We start from the raw sequence: 17,264 nt of genomic DNA, 5'->3' as shown, positions 1-17,264 counted from the left end.
CGTCAGCCTAGCTCACAGCAACCTCGGACTCCTGGGCTCAAGCAATGTTCCTGCCTCAGCCTTCCGAGTAGCTGGGACTACAGACATGTGCCACCATGCCCAGCTAATTTTTTCTATATATATTTTTAGCTGTCCAATTAATTTCTTTCTATTTTTGGTAGAGACAGGGTCTCTCGCTCTTGCTCAGGCTGGTCTCGAACTCCTGAGCTCAAACGACCTGCCCGCCTCGGCCTCCCAGAGTGCTAGGATTACAGGCGTGAGCCACCGCGCCCAGCCCAATTTTTTGTGTTTTGAATATGTGTAAATTAGTTTTAAAAATAATTACCAAGAAATACCATTTTGTTCACTTTGAACCAATTTGAGGGTTTGTCCTTTATAATACTCTTCTTCCCATTTATAATAGGTCATCTTTAAATTACAAAAGTGATATATATTCATGCTTTTAAAAAGGTCCCCAAATATCATAGAAGTATACAAAGCAAAAAATGAAAGCAGAATCATGTATGCTAGTTCTATTTCTCTTTTAGAAGAGCTTTAACATCTTCTCTATATCAGTACATTTAAAGCTACATCTTTTGTGTATTTATTTGAAATGGCTGCCTTGTTTTCTGTTATGTGAACAGGCTATAATTGCCCCTGTCCTCATGGGTGGTGGGCATTTATCTTTTGGCTATTATGACCAATGCTTGTAGTGAGCATCCTTGTACGTATCTTCTTTTGTTGACGAATATCAAGTATTAAATCTATGTATAGATTGTTGCTTTTTTAACATATAGAAATGTACTAGGAAAAAGCATATGCACACTTAAAATTTTTCTGCTTATCATTACTGCAAAGTTGACCTCACAGAACGTGTTCATTTTTTCTTCCGTGTGTATTAAGTGCAGATACTGTAATTCTTTAGTATTTGTGTGTATGTATATATTTATGTTTCTTTGACTGCAAGTGTGAATTGGAACCTTTTTTTTTTGAGACAGAGTCTCTCGCTCTGTTGCTCGTCCTAGAGTGCTGTGGCGTCAGCCTCGCTCACAGCAACCTCAAATTCCTGGGCTCAAGTGAACCTCCTGCCTCAGCCTCCCAGAGGGCTAGGATTATATGCATGAAGCCACCACACTTGGCCAGGAACATCTTTTTATGTGCTTATAGCCTTTATGTGAATTGCCCTTTCATATCTTTTTTTGGTTTTCTTATCTTTTGGTGATTTTCTAATTGGTAAGTTTTTGGGTTTTGGGGGGGGGTTTGCCTTTAATTTGTAAAGGCTCTATATTAAATGCTTCTTAGTATTTTGCCTTAAAAAGATTATCCATTTTCTAAAATTATTTTAGTATATTGTCAAAATATAAGTTTTCCCTCCTTGAAGTGGAAATTCTTTATTCATTTGTTTGCTTGATTTCCTGCACTCTGCAACCTTCTGGAGAGCCTGGGACATGGTCTTTTCCAAACAAGGCCTAGAAGAGTGAGTGCTGGAACACTGCAGATTCTCAGACATGTCTGGTGTAGATGGGTGGATGGGTGAATTAATTAAAGGAATAAAAGCACATTTATGTCTGTATCTAATGGGTCATGAAGAATTACATAGTTGAATGCTTAAGTTATTTTAAATTTTTTTGGTCATTTTCTTGTCCTTTTAAAATTACTTTTGAACTTTAAAATTTTTATAGGAGAAGATGGATTTTAGCTACTCTCCAGAACCGAAGTTACAGTTTCTTAGGTGAGAAACACCAAAAATTGAAATTAACAGACACTAAAAATTTGAATAAAATGGGCAATTAAAAGATATTTGTTGACATCTTGTGCCCTCTGCTTGGGATTATAATAGAAAAGAGTATATGGGCATACTCAGACCAGAGCCATTTATGGAAATCCTCTTCATGTCATAGACACCCTGAATATAATTTAGAAATTACTGGTAGGTAATAGTTCATTACTATGATATACAAAGAAAAATTTTGAGAGATAGGATGCAAGTTACATTCCTTGTAGTTTAAGAAGATACCATTTTGTGTCCTCTTAATTATAGTGGAAAAAGAATCAATATAAAAGTAAGTTAATCACATAAGTCTTGCCCCTCCCTTGTCAATGCTGTTAGTGATCTAAGACCTCTCTAAAACCTCTCTAAAACAGGCAGTGAGTCTCACTCACTGTGAGTAGTAAACTAAAATAGCGTTGCTATAATTTTATGAGGGGGCTGGGAAAAAGTGGACAGCCATTTGATAGCTAAGAATCTTCACATCGTCTGTAAGGCAGGTACAGTCAGTCACAGCAGAGTACTGCTTATCATCTTGGGGCATGGTAGTCTTTCTGTCTTTTGAATTTCTTCTCTAGTGTTATTTTAATGTACATGATCAACCAGATTTTGTTTAGGTTTGGAAAGTTTCACCTGATTGTTACGTGTGCACACATGTATCTCTTACAAATTTCTGCACCCGATAGGGTGCCACTTTATACTTTTTTTAAAGGTTATATATGAGACTTTTATACTCTAAAATCTGGATTGGAGATCTAAAACATATCCCTTTTTTGGTTTTGTATTTGCTTTACAGTTAGTTGTAGGTCATTCAAGGACTGAGGGAATGGGTCCTTAGCCTTTTGTTGGTTTGTTCTCTGACTTCCTCGACCCATTTTATTGCTTGCTGGGTTTTCTGCTCCTCAGGTGGCTATGAAAAATAGTTATTTGTTTTTGTTAATTATTCATGTCAGTATTTGTTGAGCATATTAAATCTATTAGTTAAAATGTACTTGCTTTCATTTTCTTTTACTTTCTTTCTGTTAGAATATTTAGTTGAGAGTTGGCATTGTTTAATAGCCATCCCTCTTTATTCCCCCACCTTGCCTTGTGGCAAGTGGTAGTATAGTTTGATGTGATGCTCTCTCTAATAAAATTCTTAAAATTGAAAAATGGGAACTAGCAGGAAACTAATTTTTTCTTGATAGTTATATTTGATGCAAGTGAAATGACACTGCAGACTACTGTAGGCACGCTAAGAAATGATTAAAAGCTTTAATAATTGCTGTAGATTAATTTTGGGTTAGAGAATAATACATTTGTTTACTACGTTGTACATTAGGTGCAATATTGGGTTTCCTTACTGTTGAAAGAGGCTAATTCTTCATTCTCTTTATTTTTTATACTTTGCATTTTATAACATTTTTAATAAAACTCAGAATTTCTGGCATTTGAGATATAAAATATATTCATATGAATATGTATGTGTGTATTTATATAAATGTTGAAGCCTTAGTGTAGAAAGAACATGCTGCTACGAGTAAAGATACCACAGGATTGCAATAGTATTTCTGACTTTGGTAAAACTTTTAAGAGTAAACAAAATTATGAACTTACTCAGCCTTTGGTAGCTGAGAGATTTAAGTTAGCTTCCACTTAAATAGTTCAAATCAGACTAAGTATTTCTGTTAACTAAGGCACAGCCAATGTGACCATTTATAGTCAGAAAACACATGGTAAAATCCCCATCTTTGTGCATAAAACAAAAGCAAATGGCTGTTTTGACATTTTTCTTAACAGAATGTCTGATTTTATATCATCTCTTCAGCTTTTATTCTGGTAGCCTCTGTGTTACATGTTACGTTCTTTTTTCATGAGGAAAGTTGCTTATAGATAAGATAGTTAATTCTAAGATAAAAAAGTCTGAATGAAATGTGCATTTTTTTGAGTGCCACCTTTCCAACTGAATGCCTTGATAAATATTCAGATTATTTGTGTGTTTTAATGATCAGACATTTAATCAGATTAAGATAAATTTTAGACAGACTACAATCTGAGCTTCAAATATAGGAAATTATTTCTTTAGGGTTTAGCCTTATTGCTTAAAATTTATTTTTTTAAAAAAAGCATCATGCTTCTTTATGCTTAGATGTCTTTCTCTGATATTCAGCAGCTTTCTTGGTATTTGAATTTCCATAGCTTTTAGGTATACAAGTCTTGGGCTTTTTTTTTTTTGAGTGGTAAATGGGAACACATCACTTTCAAATAAAGAAATACAGTGTGAAATGTGTGATCCTCTTTAATTAGGGACAGTTCTGTTCTTGGAATTAAAAGGAATATTTTAAAAGACAGAGTTATACTTCTAGTTTTGTTGGTCTTTGGACCATTCAAGCCTTTCTACGTTCTCTGTTAGATAGTAGATGGAATCAGGATAATGATAGGAACTAAGGTTTATTGAACACTTTCTAAAATATATAAGGCACCATTAGATAATTTAATATATGTTATACATTATGTCATATTTAGTCCTGATGATAATCATGTAAGAAGTACACTGATTTTCCAGATAAGAACATGGAGACTTAGATAATTCAACATGGGCAAGGTCTCCTAGTGGGCTAGCAAGTTTTAAAAACAAAACAAAACACTATTCTACTTCATAATTTGTACAATAAAAGGTCAACAACTTTCTGTAGCATTTCGGAGTAATACCATCTGACATTACCTATTACTTTTGGATCTTATGTGTGTGTGTGTGTGTTTAAAGGTTTTATTGTATTTTGTAGGCACAATTTTTAAAAATTTGAAATGCTAGCTTATGTCATATTTTTTCAGTTCCTTATATAATTCTAGTTTTATATTTTACAGTGTGAGCAAGTAAGATATCATTGCAGAGTAAACTGAGTACATTTTAAGTAACCCAAAATATTTTTCTACAAAGTTATCTAAAGTTTACAGTATACTTTTGCCAATGAACATCTCCCCATTCTCCTCTAAATTTAAGGATTCTGGTTCAGACTTTTCATTGACAACAAGTGACATTCGTGCTTAACACTCCTCCCCTCTATTTTACTCTTCTTCTTAGTATGTGTGTCTTCATTAGGAAAAGCCTTAATATTTGGGGTAGTTAGAATAAACTGTTTTGTGTGCTATATCTAATGGAAAAATATCAGCAAACTTTTCACATCGTTGTGCTAATGCATTCATTTTAGATTGGATTATTCTTATGCCTCTTTAGAGACTTCACTTTGTGTTCTCAGGTTTGTGCTTACTTGCTTGGCATATAGTTTATTCTATCTCCATAGCACTATGTATACAATTTTATTAGTATTTGTAATTGTAATTATGTGTCTGCTGTGTTGTTGAGCAAGCATGGTATTTCTAGTTTATAGTAGGCTCTCATATTTATGGAATAGATTAACAGTCCAGAAGTTCAAACTGTATGTAAAGAGACGTGTTGTCGAAGTTACATTCATATTTCCAGTGGATGCTTTTATTTGTAAGAAATGTTTGGTTGTATTTTATTTAGCCTGTTCCCATAAGGAAGGGGAAGTGTTGTGTGACATTTTAGTGCCATCTATCGGATACTTGGTAAAATGACTATAAAAATCTTTGAAGTGTCTAAGAATGTAAACTCATTTTATCATAGGCTGTTATTGCTGGCATTGCTATGTAAGCACATACACCCCTCCCCACCCCTAAGCAGTATTACTGTTCACCAATACAGTTTTACTTACATTTCTAAAGAAAGTTAGCCAAAACATTTAGTGTAAATGTTAAACAGGAAGTTTAAAAATATTTGTCTGTTAAAACTAATTTTAATTTATGAGAAAATACTAGGTTTTGGTGTGGGAAAGAATTTTAGTTTGAAGGAAAGACATAACTGGACAATATCTAAGTATTTTTCAGTTAAGTACTATTTGATTACCCAAACAAATGCTATTTTGTATATTTTCCATAACATATAAACTGTTTAATTGCAGTATCACTGTGAGGTAATTAATGAAGAAATAGCTTAGGTGTGATGTGTGTTTAAGGTTTGAAGGGGCATGAACTAGAAGAGGAGCTAAGGTGCAGGTATACCACTAATATTCTGAAATCCATGATGACGCTAGATTTCAAATATGTATGTATGCAGATTATATATTGAGTATAATATCTGTGAAGAGTTCCTGCCCTTAAGCTTTTAGTCAAGGATGACAAAAGACAAGACAATCGAGAAACATATTGTTCGTTACATATGCAGCTTGGGAAAATGCGTAAACTTTTTTTTTTTGAGACAGAGTCTCACTCTGTTGCCCTCAGTACAGTGCTGTGGCCTCAGCCTAGCTCACAGCAACCTCAAACTCCTGGGCTCAAGCAATTCTCCTGTCACAGCCTTCCAAGTAGCTGGGACATCAGGTGTGCCACGACACCTGGCTAATTTTTCTATTTTTAGTAGAGGACAGGGTCTCCCTCTTGCTCGGGCTGGTCTCGAGCTCCTGAGCTCAAGCAATCCTCGCGCCTCAGCCTTCCAGAGTGCTAGGATTACAGACTTGAGTCACCGGCCTAAAACATTTTTTTACATGGAGTTAGAGTTTTATATATTAGCTATAGATTCCCAATTATATGTTATCTTTATAGGAATGAACAAAAAGATGTGTGAGCTTACTGTTTCATGATTAATAATGCCATTGGTGTGCTTTGTACTTCTCTTTTGCATTTAAAATGATTTAGTTTTGACAGTGTGCTTTAATCTGAGTAGATTTTCAAAAGCAAGGATGAGTATTCTTTCTCAGGAACCCAAAGGAATTTCCTGTAGCAGCCATGAACATCAAAGAAGTTTTGTATTTCCAGTTGCTTCTGAATATTTGTGGTAGCAGGCAAACATTTCATCTTTTATTTTGTTCCCTGTCTTTTGGCAGAACAAAGTTTTCTCACTTTTAGGTTTGAATGCTAATTGAGAAAAGATTAATGCTTGGACTTTCAAATATCTAAAATATTTGTTTTCATATGAATAACATTTACTTTCAGCATTTCCAAAATTCGTTGTGAATCTTATGCTGACTTTTATAAGAACATAAGTAAGAATAGTGTTGATGCTAAGAATATGAGAACCAAGTAAGTGTAGTTTATTTCAATTAGAAAATAAACAACTATGATTTTGTAAAGTATATGTGGTATAGTGGAAAGGACATGGGATTTGAAGTTAAAGAAACTGGGTTTGCTTGAGTCCTGACACTATTACTCACTAGCTGCTTTACCTGATGGGGGAGAATATTGAATTGCCTTTAAAAAAATAAAGAACTTTGTGAATGTTAATTATTAATTTGAGGCTTTGTAATTCTCTTCATTAATGAGAATACATAGATCTGTATGACAGACATTGAAGTCAGAAGATTTATGTTTGTACTTTTTAGCTGCATTTGTCATACATGTTGCTCATTAACTTTGCTGTTCAGTTTGTAATTCTGATGAATGCTAATAGTTATGTGAGCTCAAAACTTTTTCTATATTTGTAAAATGATTTTAGTTCCATCTTATGTCAGTTTTGTATTTGCTTTTATCAAGTGAAAATTGAAGTATGATGAGAGTACTTGGTAAAGTTAACCATAGGTTCTTATAAAAATATTGAGTATTTTTGTGTATGTTTTAAGTTTAATTAAACACATGGGTTGCATATAAAATTTTAATAATGGAGCAGAACCTTTTTTAAGACACTTTTTTATTGAAATCATTTATCTTAGTCTATCCCATAACAAAATTATTTGTAGTTTTGTTTGAGCACTTTAAAAGAAATCTTTGTGTACAGGGGAATATTTGAGGAAAATAAACTCTAACTTGATTATCATTTATGTTGCCTCTTGTGTAAGCTTAAAATTGAATTATCAGGATTTAAAAGATTAATTTTTTCTCAATCAGTTTTGAAATTTTCTTTTAATTTTGGGTGTTCTTTTTTATTGCTTTTTCAAGCAAGAAAGAGGTTTTTTGTTAAATAAAAAGACAAGTGTACTTATTGTCCTGTCTGTTTTTAAATGACTCATCCATTCATTTCCCTATTATAGCATTTTCTTTTGTAGCTTAGCACATGGGTGACTAGATAAAGCTTTAACTAGCAAAGAAATATTATGTTCCTAATTCTCTTGATAATTCATGACCTCAAACTATAAAATTATATTCTTTCGCAGTATCCCTTTTACTATTCAGCGACTGTGTGAATTGCTAACAGATCCAAGGAGAAACTATACAGGAACAGACAAATTTCTGAGAGGAGTAGAAAAGGTATTTATTTTTATTATTGGAATTATATTAAAGGTAATAAAACAGATTTCATAAAAGAACATTGAATAAGATCTGTTTCAGGTACCTTTTCTTGAAATAGGTTTTCCAGCCTACTTCGAGTTTTTCCTGAGTTTTCTAAGTTGTGTTCTGTGTTTCAGAGAGAGATTTAATGGAAGGTGGCAAAGGGGGGCCTGTGTGGTGATCATTTAAGCTTGGGGAAACCAGTTTATTATTTCTTGGAAATTCGTTGTATACATGAACATATTAAAGGTTCTGAGAAGTTCTGCAATTGACATTTTAACTTTTCAGTAGAGTGTTTTGCAAAGTTATTTACCCATGGAATTCATTTTCTTAATTCTGGAGTGCAGAGGTAGACAACTTTGGAAACTTGCTAGTGCAAACCTTTTAAATTAGGTCTTGAGTAAAAAAATGCAGGTCAGATTTAGGGATAAACATTGGGTTTTTTTTATTGTTTTGTGTTTTTTGTGGGGGGCGGGTGAGGAGTGTGAGTAATAAGGGAGAAGAAGGGCATCATTCTGGACAAAGAAAACATGATGAATCAAGATGTTTGAGGGAATGAAAAGTAAGAAATTGACTTGTCTGGAGTGAAAAGCAAGTGAATGAGCCATGGGAGAACCAAGTGTTACTAATTCTCAGTTGGTGATTCATCCTAAAACCTAGTCCAGTGTTCATTTTAAGGTTCTGATTCTAATTAAAAGCTTTACCCTGGGAACAGGAATTCAAAACCATTACTTAGTCATTTAGTTCTTAGGGCCTTATTGGATTGATATGTATTGTTGATCCTTGGTACCCTCAGTTGAGTGAGATTCCCAAAGGCCAGGAAACTGAGATGGTTCATCAGTATTTATTTTTCAGCTCTGAGACTTTTAATAATTACATTTTGGAGCTCTTTGTATACAGAGGCAATATGTCACAGTAGTCATACCAAGAGCCCTGCCTTCAGATCAGGGCTTCAGTGCTTCATAGTTATGTGACTGTGTGCCAGTTACTTAACCTAAGCCTCAGTTTCCTCCTTTCTAAAATGTGGAAAATAATAGGACTGTCATTGGGTTTAAATGCAAAGCACTCACTCTGGCTTATAGTAAACTTTCAGTGAATATTGCCTATTACTGAAGTAATTATTGCCAGGATGATTATAAGCATATTGCAAAAAAGGTTTGAGTCTCTTTCCTTGGGATATATGATGCTACACAGGCAGCTCTGGATTGGGTATTGCTTTATAAGGAAAATCATTTCACTTGGCCAAAATACTTCACTCTCTAAACATCTTTGGGTGATTCCATCTAAAATAAGAGAGCATGGTTCCATTCTATTACATACGGTATGTGATGTCAGGGCTCTAGAGTAACTAGATTAGGGTAAAAAAACAAAGACTAGTAAAAAAAAAAAAATTGGTAGGGTATTTTATTTTGGCCCTTTGTTGTTATTGTTTTTGTTTTACCAGTTGTCATTTTTAACTATTTTCCTTTATTAGCAAAAGTAAGTGGAAACAACCCACCAGGGGAATTGTGAGAAATTAAAAACAAATGATTAAATTTTATGTCATAGTACTTTTAAAACAAGGCAAAACTCTCCTTTGTATTACTTTTCCTTATAATCACCAATATTTATTGTTACAGAATGTGATGGTTGTTAGCTGTGTTTATCCTTCTTCAGAGTGAGTACAGAGATTTTTTCTTTTTCTAGTATATTATTATTGTATTCTAATTGCTATGTTACTTAAACATTATTCTTAAATAGATTACATTTATTTTACATGTAATTGTGATTACATTTATAAATACATGTGAACCTGCCATCCAATCCCCAAAGTGGAATATTACCAATAACATTACCTATGTTTTTTCAGAAAAGAGACTTGGATTAAAGAGATTGGTAATATGCCGTAATTCTAATATTGTTGGATTCATGTACTGCCATGGCACTCAGAGCCATGAGATGCCATCCTAGATGCCTTTCTGGGGCATGTGTCCTATGTTTAGAATAGCTACTTGATGGCATTGCTCATCGTGATGGAAAAGTATCTCCAGTTGTTAAGATTCATATATAGCAAAGTTAAGAACTCAGTTTAGGACATCGTTTCTCAGTCTTGGCACTACTGACATTTTGGACCAGCTAATTCTTTCTTCTGGGTAGATGTCCTGGGAAATTATAAGAGGTTCAGCAGTGTCGCTGGCCTCTACTCACTGATGCCAATAGTGTTACACTCCTCCAAATACCTGTAGACATTGCCAAATGTCCTCTAGGGGTGCAAAGGGCAGGGAGAGGAGGTTGCCCTCTGTCGAGAACTGTTGATTTTAAGGTTAAGCTGCCTCTGCTTTCCTAAGAAAGTAACAATGGTGAATTTGTTTCTAGAACTTTCTCAAGAATATATCTGTGTTGGTAAATGAAAAACTGAAATAATCCCAAAATATGTTTCTTGACATATTATGTTATAGAGAAACTATTTTTAAAAAGAATTACTTCCCTTTATGAGCTATTTGTTTTCCTAATGAATGTGAGGTATTTTGGAAGAAATTGTAAAAAAGTGCAAAGTTAAGTCATGTTGACGAAGTTTTTTTTTTTAAATTACAGTGTATGTTTATGTTAATTCTGATAGTTTTTGTTTGAATCTATCATTTAGATCCATGATTCTAACCAAAATTAAAGAACTAAACCCACCCATAAGTGTATTTTCTTTTCTTATAGGAAAAATAATTCCAATAGTTTAAATCGAATGAATGGTGTTATGTTTCCTGGAAATTCACCAAGCTATACTGAGAGGTGAGGTTATTGATTCTTAATATCCAAAGAGTTTGCGTTTGCCTGATTTCGAGTAGCAGACTCAGTATGCTTTTGGAAAATTGGGCATTTTATGGATGTTACAGTGTATACCACACAAAATTAGTTGATGCAATAAGGCATCTGAAAACAAATACAGCAAATACTTATGTGACATGTTCATATAAATATACTGTGGGAGGGATAACTTTTTACAAAAATAGAAAATGATGTTCATTTATCTTACAGGTCTAATATAAATGGGCCTGGAACACCCAGGCCACTTAATCGACCAAAGGTTTCTTTGTCAGCCCCCATGACAACAAATGGTTTGCCTGAGAGCACAGACAACAAAGAATCAAACTTACAGCCAAATGAAGAGAAAAATCACAGGTTTGTATGTGTTTTATATTAAAAAACAAAAAAGTTTTCATTAAAAGTTAACATTTATTAATGATTTTCAACATTCATTACTTACTGTTTATAATATACTATTCTCAGGGATAGAACAAGGTTTTAATATGATTTATAGGAGCTGTGGCTTCTGTTTGCAGCTTTAGCTGAAGATGAACATAGAACAGACTTCAAAACTGCTAATTCAGGAAAATTGTTTAAAAATAGGGTCTAAAGAAAGTAATGTAGTTATGGCATTTTTTGTTTTTGAAAGTTACTTAAAAGAGAAAAGAACTTTATAAATATGTTGAAGTTTTGTGAATAGTTTCTCATTGTAAATCAAAAAGGAAGACTTTTATTTATATCTTATTCCAAATTTTCTTTTAAAAAATGTGTTTTTTTTTTACATCGCCTTTTATTTTATTTGCTATCAGAATGTACTGATAGAAATACGAATTTACCATCTGGTTTTGTTTTGCTTAAAAGCATAATTTACCAATAGACTTCAATTGGTATCTCCATAGATCTTGAGTTTTGCATATAGGAAGCCAGGGTACTGATGTCTTATCTGGGTACATGCAGACAGAATGAAGTTTACACCAAGATAACTGGCAAACAGGTTAATTTGCCTTCAAACCTGGGTCAGTTGCTGGAGATGGAATCAAAAATCCTCCCTACTCTTACTCCTCAAGGATGGTTAACTGAGTAGAAAATGACTTTTTACGTAAAAAGTCATTGACAGCCTCAGAGAGAGATTCCTTAATTCTTGTCTGCTTTGGTTTATTCTACAAGTTCTATATTCTAAATATCCATTTAATTTTGTACCATGACTTTGCTTTTTTAGGTTTTTAATTATACAACTAATGTATAAAGCGTTAAAATAATGCTAAGGTATATTCCACTTTCTTTCAAATCTTTCTCCCTTCCCCCATCTTATTCCAAATTTTTTAAAAAGAGTATATTTGTATGAAAGACAGGTAGTTTTATTATAGGAGGATATTTAAATTAACTAGAGAATTGCACAGAAAGATCATGTAACTTGCTGACTAGGTCCTAATAAGAAGCTTTTTAGATTGTCTTAAAATTATTCTCTTGTATTTTTCTTTGATCAGATGTTATAATTTAACTTTGACACTAAGTATTAGACCTTAACAATGAAAATATAGAAGATGAGGAAATGTTATTAATGACACTTTAAAAAAACATTTACAGTGACTCTCTGACATCTGAATCAGAAGTTTCCTCAGTGAGCCCTATGAAAAATAAACATCCACATGAAGATGCTGGGGAAGCTGAGGGGCATGAGGTAAAAAGACTCAGGTTTGACAAAGAAGGTGAAGTCAGAGAAACGGCGAGTCAAACAACTGCCAGTGAAATTTCTTCAGTTATGGTAGAAGAAACAGAAGCATCATCTTCATCTCAGGATAAAGACAAAGAAAGTAGTTGTACCAGGCAGCACTGTACAGAAGACGATGAAGAAGAGGATGAAGAGGAAGAAGAAGGTATTTAGAGACCATCTGTAAAAGGGTGGAGTAAGGAGATCCTCAAATTCTTATACTTCATTTTTTTCATGAAAGAATTTAACATAATGGAACTCCTTATAATGCTGATGTTGGGCTTTTCTCCCACCTGTATGTAGTTGCTGCAGAATTTCAGGGGATATAATTTGAACTATAGAGTATCACAATTCATGAAACTTAACTGTGGAGGTATTTTGAAAATAAAATTTAACTACAACAACATTTGCTTATTTTTAGAGTCTTTTATGACATCCAGAGAAATGATCCCAGAAAGAAAAAATCAAGAAAAAGAATCTGATGATGCCTTAACTGTGAATGAAGAGACTTCTGAGGAAAATAATCAAATGGAGGAATCTGATGTGTCTCAAGCTGAGAAAGATTTACTTCATTCTGAAGGTAGTGAAAACACAGGCCCTGTAAGTAGTAGTTCTTCTGACTGCCAGGAAACAGAAGAATTAATAGGATCCAATTCCAGTAAAACTGGAGAGATTCTCTCAGAATCATCCATCGAAAATGATGATGAAGCCACAGAAGTCACAGATGAACCAGTGGAACAAGACTAACTATTTAGAAACATTTAGATGCAGTATTTTACATACAGTTCTGGTTTTAACACTGTATAAAACTTTTATGTAAAAGTGGACCTTTAGTTTTACAAGAGAAGCAGGTTGTAAAATAAAGAGTTGTACATGTAAGAACTGTGAATATCAGCTCCTCTGGGTCCTGCTTACCGCTGACATTTTTTTTGGTCTGGTCAAATCAGTGGTTTGTGTATAGATTTTTTTTTTTTAATTTAGAATTAAAGTTTTTAAACTGGAAAGTAATTATAATTTTGAAAATTTTTTGAGATTATCACATTTAGTTTATACATATGCAAGAAAGCTTTTTGTCTTGTCTCTTTCTGACAGCTCTAGCAGTTTTCATATTTTGGTCATAGTTTCAACATTTTAACATATGAATTATAGGGTTTCATGCTGGTTTCCAGATTTTATTGTTTGACTATGTACAATGGAACTTTAAGTCATATATACATATATATAATAATCTAAGGGGGGAAATGTTATATTTTTCTGTTTCTATAAGAGATGAATACAGTGGATACTTTTTCTATTGGTAATGATTGAGTTCACTTCTTTCAGAAGACATTTTCTTTCTCTTCTGAGTAATTCAGATGAAATCTGGCCCTTGTGAAACCCTGGAAATCTTAAGTCTGTTGAAATACCAGGTTAAACACATTCCAAGAGATCTGTTCAAACTGAAATTCTTTTGTATACTTCTGAGGTGCCTGAGAAAAAAAGACTTCATTATTTATGAGAAAATGTGCTTTATCTTGGAAATTGTGTTCAAACATTAGCTTACTGTTTTGTAGAACGAATACTTACGAAGCTGACATGAGACCATCTCAGAAGAACCAGGCAGGTTCCTTGACCTTTTGCTTGCTTTTCTGAACATTGTGAATATTACACATTTCTTTCTAAATTATTCTAGAGTATGCAAATGTCAATGGTATGAAACACCACTGTGCTGGAAGAATTAATATATTACTTTAGTCATGTACCTAAGCTAAATGACTGAAGTTTTAGGGGTGCATAGAAACCACCATAATTTGTATAACATTTTGAAGTGAATTAAATATTTTTGAACATGCTTCTTCGACAGCCAGTGTTATATTTTTCAGATCAACACAAAGCACAATGATTACTCTAAACTCAATATTTTCAAATTCACGTATTTAAAGTCATGCAAGCTGCAACTTCCCTGTCAAAATTACTGGCTGCCAAATTTATACCTGTTTCTTCAGCTGTACTTTTTGATATTTAGAATTTTTAAATTTCTGTAAAGTAGATTTTGTAGAATGTAATGTGTTCGCTGCCTTTGTGAAGCGGTATATAATTGTATAATTTCTGTGTGTAAACTGAATGCTTGGGCTTTCAATACAGTATTCATATAAAGCAATAAATATTAATGTTATGAAATATTCGAGTACATTTTTATCAAAATATAAAAGAATCCCTTTTTTAGTTTCAGATACCTGAAGTACACAGATGAACTTATAAAACTGATGCGAACAGTTTCTGACACTGTATCATATGTTTTTGGGTGATTTGGGGGGCAACCATAAGTTTTGCGTTTTGACTACTTAAATTGCTACGTCTAAAAACACCTAAATGATTCGGCTCCTTTTGTGTTTATAGGGTAATGTACTACTGACTGACTGAGTGTCAGGTTAGCAGCAGCTAGGTGATATATTTATGAATGAGTATGTCTAATAGTTGGAATAAAAACTAAATATTGGTTTACTATACCCAAGAGGGGGAGAAAAATCACACATTGTAAATTTAAAAAATTTTTTTTTTGCGAAAAAATGTTGAAGCAGATTTTAAATGTGACGTTCATTTGTAGTGTCCTATTACTTTATTTTGTTGAGGGATATTTTGACAATGAGAACAGATTTTAAACATTTTAAGTTTAGAAATTTTGAAATTTTCTTTAGAATATTTATGAAATTACTGTCAATAAACCTATTCTTTAAGATCCTGTGACCTTTTGATATTTTTTGTTTTAATTATACCATGGACCATTTGTAAACAACTTGATTTTTGTTGGTTATAAGTTGAAGATTTAGCATCGTGACTTTTAAGGTCTGTGGTTTTATTTGTAAACTTGCGATTGCTATTTTTGCAAGGGCAAATGTATTTCTTTATTAAATAAAGTACAATAATGGTGAATGTACCAAAATGACATCACTTAACTCTATGAGAGATCTACATTTTAATCTATAGTTTAATAGTTTTAATATTTATTAGCTATTCATGTTGATCATAGATCAAACTTGTTGCTGTTTATACAGATAATTGTAGAATGCTCATGGAATATCTTCTTTAGGATAGGTGGAATACTTCTATAGTTAAATTGGGAAACCTTGTTCAGCTGGTTTAGATATTAATGGCCATTTGGAAGTAAATTTCCACAAATATGCATAGGTGCACTTAACAAGGACTTTGCTTAAATAAAAATGTTCTAATAGTAACTGATTTATTTGTGAACTTTTACAAGGCTAATTTTAGGCATATTTTCTTGACATATCAAGCAAAGTCCTACTAACAGATCTTCATTTAAGAATCAAGACCTCAGTGATTAAAGATATTTTGTTTTTGACCTTGAGCAGATCACTTACCTGTTACTATAGACTGTAAACCCAACATGTAGAAAGAATTGGAAGATGCTGATGAGGAAATTGAGAATACATATGTAATATTTTTTTAGCACTTTTCCCTTTTAAAAAATGAAAAAATTATCACAAATTTTTGAAAAATATATATCTTTTCAGTCTGAAAATGTAGCAGACCAGAAATAAGTAGTGAAAATGTCACTTTTTAAATGTTGATTATTAGATCAATTTATTCTGCTTAGGGTTTATTGTAACTACACCTTTCGGAAGTGTGTCCGGAGCAGTGGAATTGCTGGCCAGCGAGCCGTAACCCTCTGGCTTGGAAAGGTGTCTCTGAAGTCCTGGGCCAGAAGGTGTGGCCTGTTAAAGCATAGAGGTTTAGAGTATTTTGTTTTGCCGGTGTAGATAGGCATGTATTTATGCATTTTTGCATTTGTAAAATCAGCAATTTTTCAAATAATGTAAATGTAATATACTAGTTTACTTATAAAGGTACTTGGGCAGAATCTAAAGCTGCTACAATGTTTGATTATGAAAAATGTAACTTGTGGTAAGGACGAAAATGCAACTTGTGGAACCAAAGGAAATAAAAATTTGGGGTAGTGTTTCAAATTGTCTTCTGAACAGGAGTTTCTTAAATACATTGGTTTTGATAAAATGAAGGTCAGTTCTCTTGAGATTTGTGCTAATCATCAAATGGATGAATGCTAAAACACCTTGTAATTTCATATGGAATTATTAAAATTAGGTTTACTGGGTTATTGGCCTAATAAGAATGCTAGTATGTATTGGTTAGAATACATCTACTATTTCACATTTAAAAAATAATCAGTACACTTTCTTCGGAATTTTCTTTTATTTCAACTTGGAGCCTAGATTACTTTGCCAAATAAATGTATTATTTTCGTAATGCAATAAAATATAAATTAGAAGATCTTCATGTGTGGAATTACTTTATTTACCATAATAGTTCACCCTGGCCCCCTCCCTGCCTACCTCAGATAATCGAGGCTCCACAAGCATCTGATGATCTATGGGAAGGAAGCAATGCATGCCGTTACTATAGCTGTTTCCTGAGTGGTAATACGGTGTGGCAGCAGGGAGGCTGCACCTCAGTTGAATGGACAGTGTGGTTCTTTGCGGGCACTTCAAGACTGGTTTCTGACAGAAATGTGAAGTCCGGACTTACAGTAAACATAGCTCCATTGGCATAATTTGGCACTAGGCTACATGCACAGATCTACAATGTTGGTGTTAGAATCATTTTAGAAATCCCACTTTCAGACAACTACGTGGTAAGAAGTATAGAATTAACCCAAAGCGGAGAGGACTGTTTTCAAATCTGGATTCTCATTTCTTTATGCATATTATTGCACAGTAGGTGTAGTAGAGAGTAACATCTGTGGCCCTG

The 17,264-nt window shown here is 33.3% G+C and overlaps 1 protein-coding gene across 1 annotated transcript in view; it reads left to right on the top strand.

Annotated features, from left to right (window-relative positions):
- PPP4R2 (protein phosphatase 4, regulatory subunit 2) overlaps positions 1 to 14,659 on the top strand; it is a 72,962-nt gene extending 58,303 nt beyond the window's left edge. The window contains exons 4-9 of the mRNA XM_012652869.1: positions 7,894 to 7,987; positions 9,628 to 9,665; positions 10,697 to 10,771; positions 11,018 to 11,161; positions 12,374 to 12,663; positions 12,919 to 14,659. Of these exons, the coding sequence (XP_012508323.1) occupies positions 7,894 to 7,987; positions 9,628 to 9,665; positions 10,697 to 10,771; positions 11,018 to 11,161; positions 12,374 to 12,663; positions 12,919 to 13,244 (967 nt within the window). The 3' untranslated portion in view covers positions 13,245 to 14,659. The remainder of the gene's footprint in view (positions 1 to 7,893; positions 7,988 to 9,627; positions 9,666 to 10,696; positions 10,772 to 11,017; positions 11,162 to 12,373; positions 12,664 to 12,918) is intronic.
- The last annotated feature ends 2,605 nt before the right edge of the window (positions 14,660 to 17,264 follow it).

Source organism: Propithecus coquereli, unplaced genomic scaffold (genome assembly GCF_000956105.1).
Source record: "Propithecus coquereli isolate 6110/MARCELLA unplaced genomic scaffold, Pcoq_1.0 Scaffold400, whole genome shotgun sequence".
Classification (NCBI taxonomy): Eukaryota; Metazoa; Chordata; class Mammalia; order Primates; family Indriidae; genus Propithecus; species Propithecus coquereli.
This window is presented reverse-complemented; position numbering and strand designations above follow the sequence as displayed.